Raw genomic sequence first — 20,929 nt, forward strand, 5'->3', positions numbered from 1 at the left:
AGCTTTCATTCGGAGCCTTGTTTCTGATCATCTGCTGTGAATCACAGTTAGTTTGTAGATTGTACTCAGATTTCTGCACATCAACACATATCAACAGATTCTGGTGGAAAGACTTTTGGTATTTGAAACTTTCTGGTTTCTACTTGTAGACCACTCATAGTGTGAGCTGTATTAACCAATCCTTTTTTAATTGCATGTCTAAAATAAGGACTGGATTTGGTGAAAATCAATCAGGCGATGATTTGTAAACAATCACTGTCAGACAGAACAGGAAGTCTCAGTACGGGTGTCGGCTGGCTATACCAGCACCAAAATTGGCTGTTGCCTTTGTAATCGTTTAATTGTTCTCAGCTTTTTAACATAGTGGAGACAAAATCTTTCAAAGCATATGTATGATTTATTCTTTTTTAATTTATAGTAATGTCACCACGCTGAAAATATTTGCTTTTAATACTTAAAGAAAAGGTCAAGGCCGACTCATCATTTCTGTGATATCATTTCAGATTGTAGTCTATTCCTAAACTGTAGACTTAAAAGGAGAGCAGTCGTCTCTACAGTTGCATGGTACCTTGACTAACTGGTATCTTTCAAAAAACAGTGGAAGCATTAATAATAGCACTAATCTTTGATGTGTCATCCACTTGTCATGCTTCCTCTTCCACAACTGAGCCACCCATAATCTGACAGCATCTTGAGCTGAATGACTGAATGTGTTTGTGATTTCCTCTAGTAGTGGTCCATTAGCTTGAGCACCAGTTTGAAAATCGAATTCAAGGTCGTGATGGTGGAGGGGGGGACTATCCCAGCTTTTGAACAGACCCATTAGAGGTAAAAGATTTGACCATCAGAGTCGCACAATATCTGCTCTTCAGCTCCGTGTAATGTTTTCGTTGACACAAAAGAGTTGGAGATTTGGAGTTGATGAAAAACCAGGGTGCAGCTTTATCTCCGTAGCTCTGAGCTCTTTTGTCATAACTGGAGCATAGCCATCGGGCTGATTTGCTTTTGTTGTTATCCGTTGCTCAGGGCGACCTTGGAAACAACGTGTAGTACCACCCTACCTCGTGTGTGGGTCTGCAAAACACCATCATGTTTATTCCAAATCCTGATGAGCATGTTTAATGTTGCATGCCCACCATAACTGACAGCGTCATACAAAGATTTGTTCGCTGCAGGGGCCGACCAGTGAGTGAGAGCTTTGGTGAAAGTCCAGTGCTTACAGTTGCATAACAGCACAGCCTGTTGCACAGGACATTAACCTTAGGAACTCTTTACTAGATGACCTGCTTGCTTGAGTGGAAATATTTGCTTGACCTGTTGACCCAGATAGTATTGCTGAGTCCTACTGCAGATGGTGCATTATTGATTATTGAGTGTACTGGACAAAAAAGGAGTAAAGCTACCTTCATCTCATGATATCTGTTTTTCAGCTTGCAGATAACTTAACACTGACATGCAAATCGGTAGCTGATAACAGCATGAATAACAGCCGTGCCAATCACTAATAACCACTGAGCTGTATCCATGTCTTTCCCAGAGCAACAGCAGACAAAGTTGGTGTTAAAGATCCCCAATGGGCAGTTTAGTTGTAGCCAAATAACATCTTAATGAGATTTATTCAGATAAGGGTCAATATTGGGGGTGGCGGGTGGATTTAGAACTGGTGGCTTGAATGGCTTTGATCAATTATCAGACAATGAGTTTTCAATCAGTTGATTTTTGAGTTGAAATTGTGACATTAGGTTACCAAACTGGTCGTGAGATTCTAATAAACATTGTTAAAATCTGTTTCACAAAGAAAATTTAAAAAAGGTTGGGGTTAAGGCATTTCTAAAAAGGTAAAGGAATGGATGGATGGGACCACATATTTGTAGCCAGATTCCAAAATGTGGTCAAAAACAGAAGAGGGAGGCTGTTACAGCAGTGAATTAACATCCTTGGTTGGGTAATGGATGTAAAAGATATTTCTGCCTGTACTATGCAACTGCATTATTAGAGCTTATGATATTCTAAGAATGGTGTGTATTTACTTGTACTTGCAGAACCCAAAGAAAGCTAGTTGTGCTCCACTCCTGAACCACACTATAACACGTACACCTCTCTTTTATCATCAGACATAGCTGTGGTGGAGATGACAGATGCCTTCCGCCAGCCTTCGCTCTTCTACCACCTGGGAGTGAGAGAAAGCTTCAGCATGGCCAACAACATCATCTTGTACTGCGACACTAACTCTGATGCTCTCCAGTCTCTGCAGGTAAGCCGCCATCATGAACAGAAGCCAATATATGCTGATATATTTGTGCCTCAGAGCAGCTCAGGCTTCTTTGTTAAAAATACTCTCAGCACAGGCAGCATCACAGCTGAAAATCTAAAAATTTTATACCCTAAAAGTCAATTTCGACAATCCTTCCAAAAACCCAGTTAGCGGCTTTCTTGTTCGGTTGTTTTGAGAAATGAGATTGTGCCCTCAAACACCGTGTTGGTCTGAGTGTAGGATTTTATTCAAGGGTAGAAAATTTTGGGTAACTTTTCCAATTTTATAATAAAAACCTTGCATTTTTTATTTATTTTTAAATAGATTACTTATTTAACATTGACATTGTTAATGCAGAAAGACAGTGAGAAAGACAGGGGCAACACAAGGTGCCCAACTATCCTGCAGAATGAAGCACAGGTCCAACCAAGACATGGCGCTCATGCCAGTGACCATTAATAGGGTATAAACACTAATGTTGTTCCTACAGTTAGCTCTGCTGCTAATTACCTCCAACAAGGAGGTTATGTTTTCGGTAGCATTTGTGTGAGTGCATGCTTGTGAGCGTGCTCAAGAAGTTTGGAATTAATTCTATTAGAACTTTGTAGGGGTGTAGAGAGGGGTCACGTTAACAATCCATTAAAATTTGGCTTACATCCACCAAGGTCTTCGAGGTCAACCTAATGATTTATTGCTCTAAAATTAAAAAGACCTTATAACTTTGGAAACTATGATACTTACAAGTGTGGTGGGTATTGCGGACACAATGCACACTTTTACACACATCACAAATTGCTGAAGATGTAGATGTGTATTACTCTGGTCATCGTGCAAAAAAGTTCATACTGCTTAAAGTCCATTTACAAAGAAAAAAAAATGACTGCATACAATATACTGTACAATTTCCATACAAAATGCCCAAAGGACGAGCTGGCCTGGAGGAGGTTGAACTGCTTCTTGTTATAAACTTGAAGTAATGGAACCAAGTGTTGATTAAAATTGCTCAAAAAATGTTGTTTGTTTGTTTTTGTGGTCTTGTTTATGATTTTTAGAAAGCCACATTGCTGCTGAGGTTTAGAGATTTATTTTTTAATATTTTTATGAGCGCCACAAAGCAACAGCAAATTCCTCAGCAACAATTTAGATAATTAAATACACTGGAAGTTTTACACTGGAAAGTGCTTGCAGGTAACAATAAAGTGCATACTACTCAATCCCTACTAGCAATATGTATTGACCAAAGCTGTGTTTATTTACCATAAATGTCAGACTACTTCAGCATGTAACAATGGTGTGAGTCTTGTAGTTTCTGTACTGCAGACAAAGGCATGGTTCAAACCGTCTGAGGCCCACGCAGAACACATTTTAAAATCGCCTGCTGTAGGCAACTTGCAGCAGAAGAACACTGACGCTTTTCTTTTAGTTAGTCTAGTGGGAGGAGTATTGTGGTGACAAGGGTCATGAGCCAGAAAACAAACTGTAGAGTCGACCCATAATGCACAGCCTGCACAGTCAGGGGAGGCGTGTCTTAAAATAAACACAACATAAAAAGCTGACATTCACAGCTGTATTATGTCTGCTTTTTATGGCAAGAAAATTGTTTCAAATGACGTTCTTTCCTGCTCCTGGTGGTATCTGGGAGGGGTTTTTTGTTCTGTGGTCTGCCATGGTGCCCACCCGTCTAGCTGGCTGTGGGTTAACTTGTTCTCACCATGCTTTGAAAGAATTCACTTAGGCAGTTTCCTCAGATCTCTATCAGGCCACCAAATTGTTTTAAAGGCAGCTTTTTTTATACTCAGTTTTTTTCTTTAAACAATGGCGATCATGAAAAAAAAATCCTAAAAAAAATCTACAGGGAGTGCAGAATTATTAGGCAAGTTGTATCTTTGAGGAATAATTTTATTATTGAACAACAACCATGTTCTCAATGAACCCAAAAAACTCATTAATATCAAAGCTGAATGTTTTTGGAAGTAGTTTTTAGTTTGTTTTTAGTTTGAGCTATTTTAGGGGGATATCTGTGTGTGCAGGTGACTATTACTGTGCATAATTATTAGGCAACTTAACAAAAAACAAATATATACCCATTTCAATTATTTATTTTTACCAGTGAAACCAATATAACATCTCCACATTCACAAATATACATTTCTGACATTCAAAAACAAAACAAAAACAAATCAGCGACCAATATAGCCACCTTTCTTTGCAAGGACACTCAAAAGCCTGCCATCCATGGATTCTGTCAGTGTTTTGATCTGTTCACCATCAACATTGCGTGCAGCAGCAACCACAGCCTCCCAGACACTGTTCAGAGAGGTGTACTGTTTTCCCTCCTTGTAAATCTCACATTTGATGATGGACCACAGGTTCTCAATGGGGTTCAGATCAGGTGAACAAGGTGGCCATGTCATTAGTTTTTCTTCTTTTATACCCTTTCTTGCCAGCCACGCTGTGGAGTACTTGGACGCGTGTGATGGAGCATTGTCCTGCATGAAAATCATGTTTTTCTTGAAGGATGCAGACTTCTTCCTGTACCACTGCTTGAAGAAGGTGTCTTCCAGAAACTGGCAGTAGGACTGGGAGTTGAGCTTGACTCCATCCTCAACCCGAAAAGGCCCCACAAGCTCATCTTTGATGATACCAGCCCAAACCAGTACTCCACCTCCACCTCTCTGGCGTCTGAGTCGGACTGGAGCTCTCTGCCCTTTACCAATCCAGCCACAGGCCCATCCATCTGGCCCATCAAGACTCACTCTCATTTCATCAGTCCATAAAACCTTAGAAAAACCAGTCTTGAGATATTTCTTGGCCCAGTCTTGACGTTTCAGCTTGTGTGTCTTGTTCAGTGGTGGTCGTCTTTCAGCCTTTCTTACCTTGGCCATGTCTCTGAGTATTGCACACCTTGTGCTTTTGGGCACTCCAGTGATGTTGCAGCTCTGAAATATGGCCAAACTGGTGGCAAGTGGCATCTTGGCAGCTGCACGCTTGACTTTTCTCAGTTCATGGGCAGTTATTTTGCGCCTTGGTTTTTCCACACGCTTCTTGCGACCCTGTTGACTATTTTGAATGAAACGCTTGATTGTTCGATGATCACGCTTCAGAAGCTTTGCAATTTTGAGACTGCTGCATCCCTCTGCAAGATATCTCACTATTTTTGACTTTTCTGAGCCTGTCAAGTCCTTCTTTTGACCCATTTTGCCAAAGGAAAGGACGTTGCCTAATAATTATGCACACCTGATATAGGGTGTTGATGTCATTAGACCACACCCCTTCTCATTACAGAGATGCACATCACCTAATATGCTTAATTGGTAGTAGGCTTTTGAGCCTATACAGCTTGGAGTAAGACAACATTTGCCTAATAATTCTGCACTCCCTGTATATATACTAAGTCTCAGTGTACACTTGTTGATTATGCTTCCTTTCACTGCCATATACTTCTCCATGTACAAACAAGTAATTGTTTCATCTAAAGTCATCCTATAGGTCATCACGGTTTACTAGAAATATTAATCAGCTGTTGGGAAATCAACAAATATCCACAAATACAAGTCGTCCTCACAAAGTGTTTGTAGCTCAGGTATGGTGTACTGAATTGAAGTGTCATTCAGTAACATCGTATCTAACTTAAATTGCCTCGGAGAAAATGCTAATGATGAATTTCTAAATGGATTTCTCTCTTTTCTTCTTTCAGGAGATAATTTGCCAGAAGAACACTGTAAGTACACGAGGCATTTCTTTCTTTTCCCGTTGCCTTTCACACATTACTCACTCATTGCTCACACATTACACACATTGTGTAGTGCAAAGAATATGCTTTTTACAGCGCGCAGGGAGCACAGTGTCCTGTTGCCTTATGTCTCTCTTTTCGCTATTGTAAAGGCTTTCTTTTGCACAGCCCACTTTTGTTTCGAAGCTGTGATAAATATTTGATTTCATGTAAAATGAAAACATCTTCCCTTCCACTTTCAAGATGTACGTCTCAGACAACAGCTGCTTTGAGAGTTACAGTGACTGCAGTGCCACAATCTGCATAAAAAGGCACAAGCATTTTGAGAATTTGACTTGCAAAAAGTGCAGTATTCAAATAAGGTGCTGCCTTAAAGCTAAGGAAATCCTGTCCTTTGCATATCATACTGTAGTTCCTAAAATTAGTAGATCAATATAGAGTCACCCACTGTACCATATGTTTTAAGTAAAGCCTTTTTAGCAGACATGCAAAGATTGTTGTTTTTGTTTTTGAAGTTTCTCTGCAGACCCATGAGCCTTGTTACAATGTATTAATATGTACAACTTTTCTTGTCTTATCAACCACTGAATGTGCTTTCGCAGCACAGATAAGCTGCAAAATCTCTTATTTCAGAGACCAAAGGTAAAGAATGTTTGTCATCTTAAAAATGATGAACTGATTCGGATTGACTTACATTTCTAAATTGCGCGCTAATTGTGTCAATAACACAGATGCGGTCGGTAGTCCATGTTCAGCAGTCAGATAAAAGGCTCTCCTAAGTGGCTTTCACAGTGAAAGGAGAGCTACATGAAATGTACTGTTCTCTGACACTGACTCGTACCAAGAGGAGAGCTGATTATCACTCACAGTATGAGAGTGTGAGCTTACTGATCTCCCTTATGTGTACTTACTGTCTTTGTTCTTTCTCTTTCCTGCTTGTATTAATGCACTTAAATGCACTCTGCACCAGTGCACAGGCTCTTAACTAGCCATCTGTGCAGGTAAAAGTGCATTTAAATTGCAATACTGGACTTTTTGATCATTCTTTCCCTTCAATGTTTCTTTCCCTAATGTTATTACAGATGTTTTTTCCCCCTGCAAACACCATAATTAATAGCAATTTTATGTCTTCCTTATTCTCTTTCATTCCCAAAAAGTTCCAGACTTTCAGCCAAGACTTTGTTAACATATCCACATGGCATTTCTTTCTATGATATAAGGAATATAATGATCTAAGCAAACACTCAGCATTGCCACCTTGGAACTGCAGTGAACTAATGATTCAAACGCAAGTATTTAAATAACCAGGGCTGCATGTGAAACATAACAAACCATTCCTTTCAACTTGTTTATCCATTCTTTGTTTATCTGATGAACCGGGTTTATTCAACATGTTGCTAATAATAAGCTGTTTGTTAATCTAGTGAAACCGAAGGCTCACAAACGAACTGAGTGAGGTTCCATGTGCTGTACCTTCCTGATTCTTCTGTATGACAATCATGAACTTGTTAGCTACGGCTATCACAGCATCAGATTTTTGCTTCATTTTTTTATTTTTGAAAGAATTCAAAGAAAAAGAATAATTACACATCCATTCATCCATCTATTTTCCTCCACCAAACCAGTTTAGGGTCACATGGCCTGGAGCCTAATCTGGCTGTCAGGGGTGGACAGCTCACCAGTGTATTGCAGGGCTGATACTGAGAGACAGACAGCCATTCACACTCTGATTCACACATACAAGCAGTTTAGGATTAAGTCCAAAGCATGTCTTTGGACGGCGATAGAAAGCCAGAGTACCTAGGGAGAACCCCACAGACACAGAGAGAACATGCGTCACCGAGCTGCCCAGTGACCTCATTATAGAGCGCCGTTATCATTTACTTAAAGTCTTAGAAGCTATCTGATGAAACGCCAGTAGCCCCTCTGTTTTTAGTCTTCTCAATTGCCCGAGGGAAGTATCACGGTTTTTACCTGCTGTATTCGCCCCTTTGTTTATCTGCTACTCTTTAACCCAGTAGTTATCTGGTGTTGTGTACAGTGTAAAAAGAACTTTGACTGGAAACAGCTGCTTGTTAAGCCGAAAAACAATACAGTGGTGAGAGCGAATGGAAGCATTGTAACAGTAACACTCACCTGGAGTTAGCAGAAGCAGTTCAAATTTCCCTAAACCCAAGAAGATCTTTGGTTTAAGGTCCTGATTGCATATATTGTTATTGTTTAGGAAGCAGAAGGTTGATCTTCCCTCTGTAGTGCTGCAAATACATTTCTTTTTTTTTGTGACTGCTTTAAAATACACTCTGCAGCTGCAGATATGTCTGATTATTCTCATCAGAGAAAAGCATGTGCTCCTACTTGTCTGTAACTGTGTGTGTAGCTCACTACCATTATAACTGAAATCCAGGTAATTAGCTTCATTGTGTATGTTCAATTAAAATAAAAATGGTAAATGGCCTGTATTTATATAGCGCTTTACTAGTCCCTAAGGACCCCAAAGCGCTTTACATATCCAGTCATCCACCCATTCACACACTGGTGATGGCAAGCTACATTGTAGCCACAGCCACCCTGGGGCGCACTGACAGAGGCGAGGCTGCCGGACACTGGCGCCACCGGCCACCACCAGTAGGCAATGGATGAAGTGTCTTGCCCAAGGATACAATGACCGAGATTGTCGGAGCCGGGGCTCGAACCGGCAACCTTCCGATTACAAGACGAATGCCCAACTCTTGAGCCACGATCGCCCCATGACTGTAATTACATACACAAATGTCCCTCTGTGTCACTACACTTTCATTTACTTTCCCCACTTATTTCTATCTGCATTTGCTGCCCATAGGAGCATAGGCGTGTGTGTCGATTACCCTGTTTCGACTCAGTTTTTAACTGTATCTCTGGCTATTGGATCAGAGTGGGACAGCCCATTTACAACTTCGCCAGATATCTTAGCATCATCAAGATTTGGTTGAAAAGTGAAACGTGAAAAGATGTTCTGTCAGGTCGTTGAAAGCTTACAAACGACCTGCAAACAGAAACTTCTTCTTATGAGGCAGCAGTGCTAACCACAGCACCACGGTGACCTGCCAGAATCTGGGAACAGTGGTTTCAACTTTCTGGAAGCTCACACAAACAAATGTTTGCATCATTGCAACCATTTCCCATCTAAATTAAATATCAATATAATTTTTAAAGACATTGATTTGAATTTTTGAAACAATTCTTACTTTTAATGTCTGCTTAACATTAAGACATTATTCAGACTGAAAGTGCATTGATTGTTGGTTAAATTAGGTAGTACTTGGTTCACATTGCAATGGGATTTGACTAGACTGACCAGATGGCTGGTTTTAACCCACAAAACAACATCCATGGAGACTGTTGACTGGAGTGAATGGTTGTTTACACATGTGTCTCCAAGATATTCTCCTATATTCATGTTCAGTTATTGATTATCATTTACAACAAAGGTTAAAAGCTAGGTCTGTTGCCAGCAAGGCTCCATATTTTTTAGCAAAATGCTTCATGAGCTGCAGGCAAGAATGGACACCGTGACATGTTATCTTTTGTCCTGCTTAGGAATAGTTCAGGACAAATTATGATTTACATTTAAAAGCATACAGAGACCAAATGTGCCCCGCAACACCTCAGGAGCAATGCAGGTTGTGTTTAGTGCTTTAGTCCACTTGTCCAAAACACATTTTAAAGGAGTGTAAACAGGCTCTGTGAAGGTGAGTGAGTAGGCTGCTCGAGAACATTGATGCTGAAAGTGAAGATGAGCAGATGGATCTTTGGCAAGACTGACTAAACAGATGACTCACTCTGTAAATACCTGGCTTATTCTTTGGATTCATCAGCCAGAGTTGTCACATGTGTATCAGCTCGGAAACCTGCTACCTGTAAAGAACTACTGGAGGTTAGCTTCAAATAACCCGCAGCTGCTGCCGCACTGAAATATGCATCAGCGTGTGAAAACAAATCTGTCATGTGAGCCCCATGACAGCATGAATCGCACAAAGAAGCTAAATATAGCATCAGCATTTTGCAACCTGTCTGGTTACACGTAAAAGAAATAGGGGTCACAGTCTTTTTTTTGTTTTGAAAGGCGCACACTGCCGCTGCAGTTACTGGTGATGTCATGAACCACAGTTGTACAGGAGGAAGTAGTTATCTTCGGTTGGCTTTCATTGCTTCAGTGCCACATGTTCCTCTTACTTCCTTTTTTTTGGCACTGAAAGCAGCAGCAGCAGTGTATTTTCGAGGTTGCTGAAAAACCGAAAGCATGATAGATTATTAAAGTCATCAGGATGCAGCTGGGTTGCAGCCCAACCGCCTTCAGATGCTCGTGTTGTTTCACCACATATCTCACACTCTGAGAATAGCTCTTCTTGACAGGACTTGTGCTGTTTCTTGAGGATATTAATTGTGGATTTCCTGCCTCTTTCTCGCTCTTTCTCTCTCCTCTGTCTGTAGACACCGCACGCATGTGTTTCGTCTTTGTTTATTCAGCAGTGGTGGGCCGCCGCGACAGAAACATCAAGAATGCGGTGTAAATAATGTCAAGTTAAAAAAGCAAATACAGATACACAATAACGGCTGTCGAGTATTAAAGCTAAGTGAATAAAGAAAAAGGCCTTAAATGCTACTAGTGCGGCCAAACCTGAAACAGACTTGAAACACAATTACTCCATAATGGCACAGCTGGAGCAAAGAACAGTGTAGAGCTTTGCAGCAGGTGAGCAGGGAGACTTCAGCTGCTGCTGCTCGATTTTTCTTGTGCACTAGGCTGCTTGAGCGAGTGACATTTGAAAATGAGGTGCTGTAAGTGTTTGTGGTTATAAGACAGCACCTCCTAATGAAGCTGTTGCATATCTCACCTTCCTCTGCTGCCTGTTTAGACTAGTTCACTGAAGACAGTGCTACATAAACACTATTGTGTGAATAGGGAGATCGGAGATTAAGGTTCATGTAATTACCCGAAACCATTTCAAATAGGGGAAATTACTGCAGACTTCCCCCCCAGGCAATCTGCTTCCTCCCTATACAATGTAATGTTTCATTGCACAGGTCACTGAAATCATCCGGAAGTTGAGTTTATTGAACAATTTCGATACGTTAGTTTTTAAATGAAGCTATATATTCTGATAGATAGTAAACCTCATTTACTATCTTTTTTGTACACTTTAGTAAAGCTAAGGTTTGAGACTTTAGCGCCCAGCTCCTATTTTGCATAAATGCGACAAAACGGATAGAAAGAACAAAGTTGAAGATGGTTTTATTGTTTATTATTTATTATTACAGTTTATGCAAAGATGTTATAATAAACATTAAAAATCTGATGCTGTATCTACACATAGTTTAGTATAAATTTAACATTATAGTCTGTAAATGTTACAAATATAGTTGCATACATATAGTTTCATATAATGGCAGCACAGTGGTTAGCATTGTTGCCTCACAGCAAGAAGGTTTTGGGTTGAATCCAGGGTCTACCCCTACCTCCTTCTCCATGGCATCTGGGATAAGCTCAAGCATCCCCCGTTCCCATGACCCTGAATTGGATAAGGAGAAGAAAATGGATTGATTTATAGTTTCATATATTGTCATAAAGCTACTAAGCCTAACTTATCGAAATAGATGTTTGTTTGCAGAAACTTTACCTTGAGTGCTCACATCAGTCTTTTAAATTGGTGAAAAGTAAATTAAAAGTAAATTATAGATATAATTTAAAAGACTACTGAGTATGGTTTATGATTTTAAAAAAAAAAAAACAATACACATATTTTGGGCAAATATTACAATTTCATACAAAAAGAAATTTCACAGATGTTTAAATGTGCTGATATCTGATATCCAGAACTTTGTTTCCTCTCTTAACAGACATGCTCAGCTAACTACACCTTCATCCCGTACATGGTGACACCTCAGAATAAGGTGTACTGCTGTGAGGGCAGCCTGATGAAGGGCCTGACCGAGCTGATGCAGCCCAGCTTCGAGATGCTGCTGGGTCCCATCTGCATGCCTCTGCTGGACCGCTTCATCCAGCTCCTCAAAGTGTCGCAAGCCAACTCCCAGTAAGTATATTTTGCTTATTTATATCCGCTTTATATCTGACAGCTGTAATAGAAATATAAACTGTATTAAGTGAAATTAAACTTCCTATTGAGGCAATCCAGAAATTTCAGCAATAATAGCGTACAAGCGGGGATGCTAAACAATAGAAACACCCAGGTTATGACGTCAGTAATGCTCTACAAAGGACTAATGATAAAAGCTAGATTTTCCTGCACAGCAAACACAGAAATACTGTGATAGCTGTGTTAGGCCTAGTTAAGACATTGCTTATGACCTAAAAATGCAGCTTCTGAAAGTACTGCACTGGTGCCGACTGGGACAAGTTTGCTACTCCTTTGGTGCAAACTCAGGTGCAAACAAGCGTGCAATAGCCGATTTGTTTGCACCTGAGTTTGCAAAATCGACTGCCTGTCATTTTGAAATATTGTTGGGGGGTTTTTGTGTGTCAGTGCATGACTGTGTCGCAGCAGTGGTGTGGTAGGGGGCAATAACCTGTTTTGTTTTTGTTTTTTTCATTATTTATGAGCCGTAAAAACGAGCAACACAAAGATAAAACTCTTGTTCCAGAAAGGTTGCACCAGCCATGGTGGATTCTCATAAAATATATGTCCAAAAATATAACATGACATAAAATAGTATCAGTACTTTTACAAAGATTTGACACGCGTTTTGACTTTTGAACAGACTCTTTGGTCCATAGTTTTCTATGCATGCTTGCTTTAACCCTTAACGAATGAGTCTGTTTTCCATGGAATATAAATCTTCTGCTACATGTCCAGCCGCTGAGCTGTCCTTGGAGGATTACGTTTTAGCCAGTTTCTTGTTATGACCTTTTTACATGTACTGGTCAAAACTTTGAACACATATATTCCCTCGCTTCGTATCATGCCACTGGGCATTTATACAGATTTTATTATGCTGAAATGGGTAACATATACTATATTAATTTACATATTTGGCACCGTCGGTTCTTCATGAAAAGATTCTCGATGTCTCTTCCAGGTCTCTCAACTACACCACATTTATGCAGTATAAACAATAATTACATCATTAAAACAACTTTTAGAGGAAAATGCAGGTGAAATTGCAGTGTCAGTACTAACAGCCTGCTTATTTGCACAATATGGCAGATATTGTGGCAGATTTTACACAGAATTGTTACAGAGTAATTTGTCTGTTGTTACAGTATACAGAAATTAATCTATAATTTGCAAATTGGACAGTAGTTTAATCTAAGATTAACAACAAGAGCTTTGCTAGAAGTGACATTAACAGCATGCTGTGTGGAATAACAATCTGAAGTTAGCTGTTAGGACATGTTTCATCAGAGTGTGCACAGTTTTTCAGCTAGGCTAAATGCAATACAGCAAATATAGTTTCTGCTTTAGCTTTAGCTATTTCTGTATTTACTTTGCTTCCTGTAACAATTTTCCTTTTTGTTTTTGTAAAAATTCAAAGTTTCTGTTTTGTAAACTCTACACATTGAAACAGAAGAGATTTGAACCTTAATGCATTTTGGCTTTGCTGAGACAAATAGTCTTAGTGAACGTATTGAGAGCTTTATATTTAGGTTGTCTAGTGTTACTAAATGAAGGACATACTGACAGTACAGCAATGGGTTTGAGAAAAAGGAAGCAAAAGAGAAAGAAAATCTATTTAAAGCTCCTGACAAGATGATCCTCTGAAAGCACTGTAAGATCACTATTGTTTATCACAGAGTCATAATATGCATGGGAAATGCCCACAATATGACTCTGTGATATGTTTTCATAATGGTAAGCAGTGCCCAAATGATTGCTTCATTACATAAATTACATTATACTGCATGCAACTTAAGGTGAACATTCACAAATAGGAAGGAGCTGTTGTAGCATTACCATTTTTAGCATTTTAACATTATGTTTATATTTGAGCAGCTCTGTTAGAAGTTTTTCAACACACCAGGCATTTATTTTATTATCCCACTCATCCTATTTTTACTTGTTCTAATTGTTTTTGTGCGTGGATCCTTCAGCCTTACTTACGTGGTAATTTACATTTTGAAACCAGAGAAGAAGAAAAAAACACATTTGTTTGGCTCAGTTGCTGGGGTAATATTTTAGGCCTTCTTGCCAATAGGCGATACAGCAGCCAGTCATTTCTAGTCCATCTCCAGGAATAGTGACTCAGGTTTTACAGGCAGAAAAGAAAATCATGTAGATTGATGAAGGCTGTGTCTCCTGGAGATAGGCATAAAGGAAAGTATGAAGATCCTACAGTTGTAATTCAGTGTTTGCACTATATTGTTTTTGGTGTATATTGAAGTCGAGACCATGTTTTGAAGTCTCAAGAAGACAGATAAGCTTACTGAATTACAAGAGCCGTCTCACATGAAGCAAATATATGTATTTATGTCTTTAAAATTGCTCCTTCCAGCAAGGACACACCCAACTGATCATCTGCAGCAGATCATAATATGCGAATACATGATTTGTTATTCATATTTTATGAAAAACAACCTAAACAGGAAAATATTAGCCGGCCTGTTCATATTAAACACATTTACTATTTAATAACAGAGCTTGTATTGGGTTATTATTTATGCTTTAATCACTCCCTGCAAGCAGGGTTGACCCCCAGGATTGGCTCGGGGTTATGGCAGCAAATCCTTGTCACTGCATGGGTCTTTTCAAAATTGTGTATAAGGCTTAATTATGTGAATAGAGAGTGTAGACTGTGTCATTATTTGGCATTTAGGTCTTAATATTATCATTTTAAGCTAGAGTACACTACGTTCAGCATACAAGAGGCTGGGGAGTGACAATAATCTGCATCAGTCTTTTGAGTTTTAATGCCAGTACACATGGTTTTTCCACAATCAAAATGAGACGATTATGAGAAGGTTATCCTTTGCAAACTGCTGATTAAACAGCCAAAGAAATTCAGCATTAAAAAAGACACAATTTGCAACTGGAAAATACTAATTAACTGAATTTAGATGGTCCAAATTCACAGGATTTCTGAAGGTTTTCAGTTTTGCGGTTTTAAAGGTGAAAATCTAAAAGATCCTACAGACAGGCTTTTGCTAACCCATATGGAAAAGGTAAATATAAATCTTATAAAGTTTGTATCTGTCTTGTGTGAAACTTGTATGAAAAGCATACAAGAGTGAAAACATATATAAGATCCTTTGAAAAATTCTATAAATGAAACTTGTATGTTTTGGATACTTATTAAAACAATATATGAAAGTAATGAGAAAGTGGCCACTTTCATGAGTAAATCATTTAAGCCTTATATGATTCACTATATGAAGTAGGCCACATCTTATGCAAGTCTTTTACACGTTTTTACTATTTCGTTTCCATATGGGAAGCACCTGAACCGCCTCACGTATTTTAATATTCTTTTGCTCATCCCTTAGTGTTTTTTCAAGAACAACTAAGAGCTTAAGAATATGGTTGCTGGTAGTAATTCTGCTTTAAGCTAATTAACTGTCTTAATTGTCTGCTCTGCTTTTAAATCCATCAAACTAATATCTGAAGTTATCAGGTTTATTGGTCCCTTCATCTGTCAGTGAATAATTTATGACTTATATGAGATGAAAATAGCTCGTGTCTCACTGGGGAATGATCTGAAATTATGCAAAACAGTGTGAGAATGCAGGGAAAGAAGTAAGTCCAATTGTGTTAGAGTTGAAGGAGCAGATCCTAAAGTATGCAAAACATTTTTTTGCTAAATTTTTGTATTGCTATTTGTCGATCATATACATGCAAGCCAATCTTCTCCTTCTATAAATGCATGTTTGTTTGTATTCGTGTCTTCCAGCCAGTATTTCCGTGAGACGATTCTGAATGAGATCCGTAGAGCCCGGGAGCTTTACACTGGCTTGGAACTGGCTGCAGAGCTGAGCCGAATCCAGCAGCGGCTGGACAATGTGGAGTGCCTTTCAGTTGATGTCGTCATCAATTTGCTGCTTACGTACAGGGACATCCAGGTACATCTGTCGGGTGTGGACTTCCTGAACACCGACATATTGCTGTCATTTGTCAAATTATGTGTATTGCCTTTGGGTATTTCAACCAGAGGGGCTGTGGTTCAGTGGTCCTTGTTTATCATGTACTGGGTCTTGGTGCATCCCCCCTCCCTTTTTGTTCCATGTCTGAAATGAGTTATTTCAGCTTCTCCTCCTTTAGGCCACTTTTATTCTCATTGGCTGCCCCTCATAAACACACAGTGCAAGCCAAAGCTGTGTGCCTGAGATAAGGACTTCAGTTATCTTTAATCTGAACATCCATCTGTGCTACAACATCAAAAATCATAAAAAAAAAATATTCATGATAGGCCGATTTTGATAAGGCAGCAGTCTTAAAAATAAACTTTGGCTATGTATTTGTTTAGTTTCAGTTAAATGATTTATTATTCTATGTAACAATCTCAAAAATACTGAAAAATACCCGTCACATTTCCTGGACAGGTTCCTAGGAAAGTTGATGTCTTGTTTTCTTTGGAACAAACATTCAAAAGTACAAAATGTTCAGTTCAGCCAGAACCAGTATAGTCACGAGAAGGTTGTTATTTTCAATTTGCCGTAATCTTTGCTGGCATGGCTCTGTTTTGGGACTTCCCTTCATCATGCATACTTGGAATGCAAAGGGCAAGGAGAGCAACAGCAAGACTTCCAGCACACAGCAGAGCAGAGCAGGTGTCAGTGACAACAATCCCTAACACTGATTAGGCAGGAAACAGCATGAAATGAGAGGCTGTGGTGGAGATGGCTCACACTGCTGCTTGTCGAAACTGTAACTGTGGGCGGGCTAAACAGCTTAAATGGCACGCCCTATATGAGATTAGAGAATTGCATATTGCAAAATGTACAGCTGAACCATCAGCTGATTTTCCTTGGCAGCGTCTAAGCATGACCTCATGGCAGTGAATACTAAGCTAGATTTTTCAACTACAATAAACTGGAAAAAATGAGCAAATGCCTACAGATAACAATTAACTTCAATTGACTTTTTAATGTATTGATTTATTAATTGCTACTAAATTTTCTGATAACCAATTTCCTAAAATTTGTGATTGTAATTATGTTATAAAATTACCAAAAATGGGAACAAATAGTTACTATTTAATACTAACAAAACAAAAACTCAACGTGGTAATTTCACCACGCCTTTACTTTGAAAAGGGCATGCCAAAAAGTTTCTCCATAAACGTTCAGGCATTTAGCTAATCACCCACAACCTTATCAAGTTTAAACCAGCTGTCAACTCCGATGCACTGAATGTGTGTGCTGATGTCCCTGACCTTGAAAAAGAAACTACTGTACACATCTGCTGTACAAATTTAAGCAAGGTTACTGAATCAGCTTCAATCTATCTCCACCATCCCTTTACCAGTGCCACTTTCTCAAAGCGGGGCCATTTGCAGACTGCCTGTAGAGTGCTCTAGGCGAAGCGTTTGGTCTGTTCGTCTTAAACGCTCTGCTCTTTCTCCTCTTTAGTCTCCGCATTGCCATGGCTTTCTCTGTCCAGATCGTCCCACTCACCATAGGCAGTGCACAGTCTAATGAATCATTAATTAGAACAATAAGCATTGAGGATGTGCTGAATTATTCAAAGTGCTTTGGCTTTGGTGACTACAAGAAACAAAAATCTGATGAAGAGGCAGCTCAATTATTGAAGTGCTTTTTGTGATACACAGACAGTTGAGTCTCAGAAATAATAAATAAAAGGACATCAGAAACTCTCCCTTGAGGATCAAAGCAGCAAGTAAATACACTGATGAGTCAGAGTGTGTGTTTGGAGGGCACTGGAACCGAGGTACATGGGCACTAGTCCCACAGTGCTCAGCAGTGACCGGTGGTGTTCCTACAAGATCGTATTTAACTTGCTCCTTACACTGACTTTGGTGCACTTAATGTTATCTTCTGTGACTTCTGAAAGCCTTTCTGCCAGGTAGCGCTGAAGGCAAATGTCTTCCTCCTTTCTTTTTCTTTTCCTTAACTTGCAAAGCTGTGACATCACAAGAGTGTCATTGATGTCAGATACACCAGTGACAGGAGGAACAGCTCAATAGCCGATCTTTTCTTACCTTCTAGGATTATGAGTCCATCGTGAAGCTGGTAGAGACTCTGGAGAAGCTTCCGACCTTTGACCCCATGGCTCATCCACATGTGAAGTTCCACTACGCGTTTGCTCTGAATCGGTAAGGCAACAAGCATACGTGTCATAGAGATCCACAGTGTAAACCTGTACCACCAACCTGCATAGAATAGAATAGAATAAAATTCAATTTTATTGTCATTGCACATGTCACAGGTACAAGGCAACGAAATGCAGATGCATCCATCCAGAAGTGCTTTAGCCATGATATAGATATATTACAAATATATATTAGCAATAATATAGATATGTAAGTATATTACAGAAATGGGTCTATTATGGTATGTTATAATGTACACGGTATGAAGGTACGTTATGAATATGCTATAACTATAAGTATGTACAGACTATGAACAGGATATAAATATGAAATAAAAAACTATACAGAAATATGAGATATGCAGGTTATAAACAGTTGTAGAATTAAAATTTATTGCATTGTACAGAATGATTATTTACACAGAACTATACAGTAGTGCAGTTAAGATAAGCGAGATATGTGGATAATTTCTACAGAGGCTATATAAAGTGTTAGTGGTTGTGGGTGGTTGTTCAGTCCATGTTATTATTGTGTGTATGAGGGTACAGTTGTCCAGTGTGTGTTTGTGTGTAGGTGGTTGTGGGTGTTTGTATCTCCAGTCCATGTGTCTAATGTGAGACAGATGTCAGGAGGCAGAGTTCAGGAGTCTGACAGCTGTGGGGAAGAAGCTGTTCCAGTACCTGGTGGTCTTAGTCCGGAGGATCCTGTAGCGCCTCCCAGAGGGCAGGAGGGTGAAGAGTCCATGTGATGGGTGACTGGGGTCTTTGGTGATTTTCCCAGCCCTTTTCAGACACCACTTCCTGTAGATGTCCTTTATGGCAGGAAGTGGTGCTCCGGCGATGTGTTGGGCAGTTTTCACAACCCTCTGCAACGCCTTCCGGTCCGAGGCAGAGCAGTTCCCGTACCAGACTGTTATACAGTTGGTCAGGATGCTCTCGATGGTGCAGCGATAGAAGTTCACCAGGATGTCTGAGGACAGGTGGTTCTTCCTCAGAGTCCTCAAGAAGAAGAGGCTCTGGTGAACCTTCTTGACCAGCTTGGAGCAGTTGGTCGTCCAGATGAGATCCTCGGAGATGTGGACTCCCAGGAACTTGAAGCTGCTCACACGCTCCACAGCCGTCCCCTTAATGTGGATGGGTGGATGTGGGTCAGCATTCCTCCTGTAGTCCACGATGAGCTCCTTGGTCTTCTCGGTGTTAAGCAGCAGGTTGTTTGTGTCGCACCACTCAGCCAGACGATCCACCTCCTCCCTGTAGGCGGCCTCATCGTTGTCACTGATGAGGCCAATCACCGTGGTGTTGTTGTTGTTGTCCAGGTGTGAGAGGACAGAGTGCAGTGCGATGGAGACTGCATCCTCTGTGCTCCTGTTCTGACGGTATGCAAATTGGTGGGGGTCCAGGGTGGGGGGGAGACAGGATTTGAAGTGTGCTAGGACCAGCTGCTCTAAGCACTTTGTGACGATGGGGGTGAGGGCTACTGGGCGGTAGTCATTGAGGCAAGATGGGTTGGAGTTTTTGGGTATCGGGACGATGGAGGTGGATTTGAAGCAGGCCGGTACCACAGCGTGGGCCAAGGACAGGTTGAATATGTCTGTCAGCACTCCTGCAAGCTCCCCAGAACACGCTCTGAGAACACGCCCGGGGATGCCATCAGGACCTGCAGCCTTGTGGACATTAATCCTGCTCAGCACCGCTCCTACATCGGTGGGGGAGAGAGTCAGAGGTTGGTGGTCTGGCGTCATGTCTGCTTTGGTTGTAGTTGTTGGGTTCCCTCGCTCAAAATGAGCATAAAAGTTGTTGAGCTGGTTGAGGAAGGAGACATCAGAGGATACAGGGGAGGGTTTGGTGGTCCAGTAGTCTGTAATGGTCTGGAGTCCTTGCCACATGCGTCGGGGGTTGGAGTTGGAGAAGTGTTCTTTAGCCATAGTCGCAAGGCTAAAACAGGTTTTCTGAAAGTCCACTGAGCCAAAGCTGACCCCACAGAAACCTTTCCTGCAGAAACCCTGCAGCATGCACACATTTTCAGTTTGACAGATAAAAACTTTAATGAAAAATGTTACAGTAGGAGCTTTTTAGTGTGTGTTTTTGTTTTTTGCGACCCTTGACATTTGAGTAATGTGTCTTCTCCACAGTGTCGCTGGTATTGTGTTCACCTTTTAAATCTGTCACTGTGGGGAAAAGTAGTCCTGGGGACACTTACCGTAGCAGGAGCTAACACTGTATATTCAGCATATCCCTGTTTTCTGTACTCGTGTTGCTATGTTTGCCTGTTCTGTTGGATATAAACCTTAAAAGCTTTTCTGCCTGTCATCCCTCTCGCTCACTGCATCACATAATTTGGCAGTTTGATAGGGTCACAACTGTGTAAGATATGGACATGAAACTTTCGTTACGCAGTTCACATGAGAATGATGGTCAGGCTCCAACAGACTGTGGTGTGACCCACGAGTACTGAATAAGGGACATCAAATAGAGGGAAGGCGCTGGCCTTTATATATTTCAAGTTATTTATTTATCAGTCTTTGACTTTCTCCCACCTCATGAAATCTTTGGTGAGATGCTTCACACAGATGTTGTCATAGAGATGGGCAATTTTGCCACGCTGAAAGGCTTTCATTTAAATTACATAAAACTAGATGCTTTATTGATGCATGAAGAGTAAACTAAGATATCACTAAGTTATCA

At 40.3% G+C, this 20,929-nt stretch overlaps 1 protein-coding gene across 1 annotated transcript in view; it reads left to right on the plus strand.

The window, feature by feature from the left end:
• Positions 1-20,929, plus strand: part of map3k5 (mitogen-activated protein kinase kinase kinase 5) — an 86,679-nt gene that overhangs the window by 20,958 nt on the left and 44,792 nt on the right. The window contains exons 2-6 of the mRNA XM_085246109.1: positions 2,115-2,254; positions 5,952-5,975; positions 11,865-12,058; positions 15,867-16,035; positions 18,142-18,248. Of these exons, the coding sequence (XP_085102235.1) occupies positions 2,115-2,254; positions 5,952-5,975; positions 11,865-12,058; positions 15,867-16,035; positions 18,142-18,248 (634 nt within the window). The remainder of the gene's footprint in view (positions 1-2,114; positions 2,255-5,951; positions 5,976-11,864; positions 12,059-15,866; positions 16,036-18,141; positions 18,249-20,929) is intronic.

This window comes from Mchenga conophoros, linkage group LG15, assembly GCF_057382185.1.
Source record: "Mchenga conophoros isolate Kocher_MC1m ecotype Shallow Benthic linkage group LG15, M_conophoros_male_GT1.1, whole genome shotgun sequence".
Lineage (NCBI taxonomy): Eukaryota > Metazoa > Chordata > Actinopteri > Cichliformes > Cichlidae > Mchenga > Mchenga conophoros.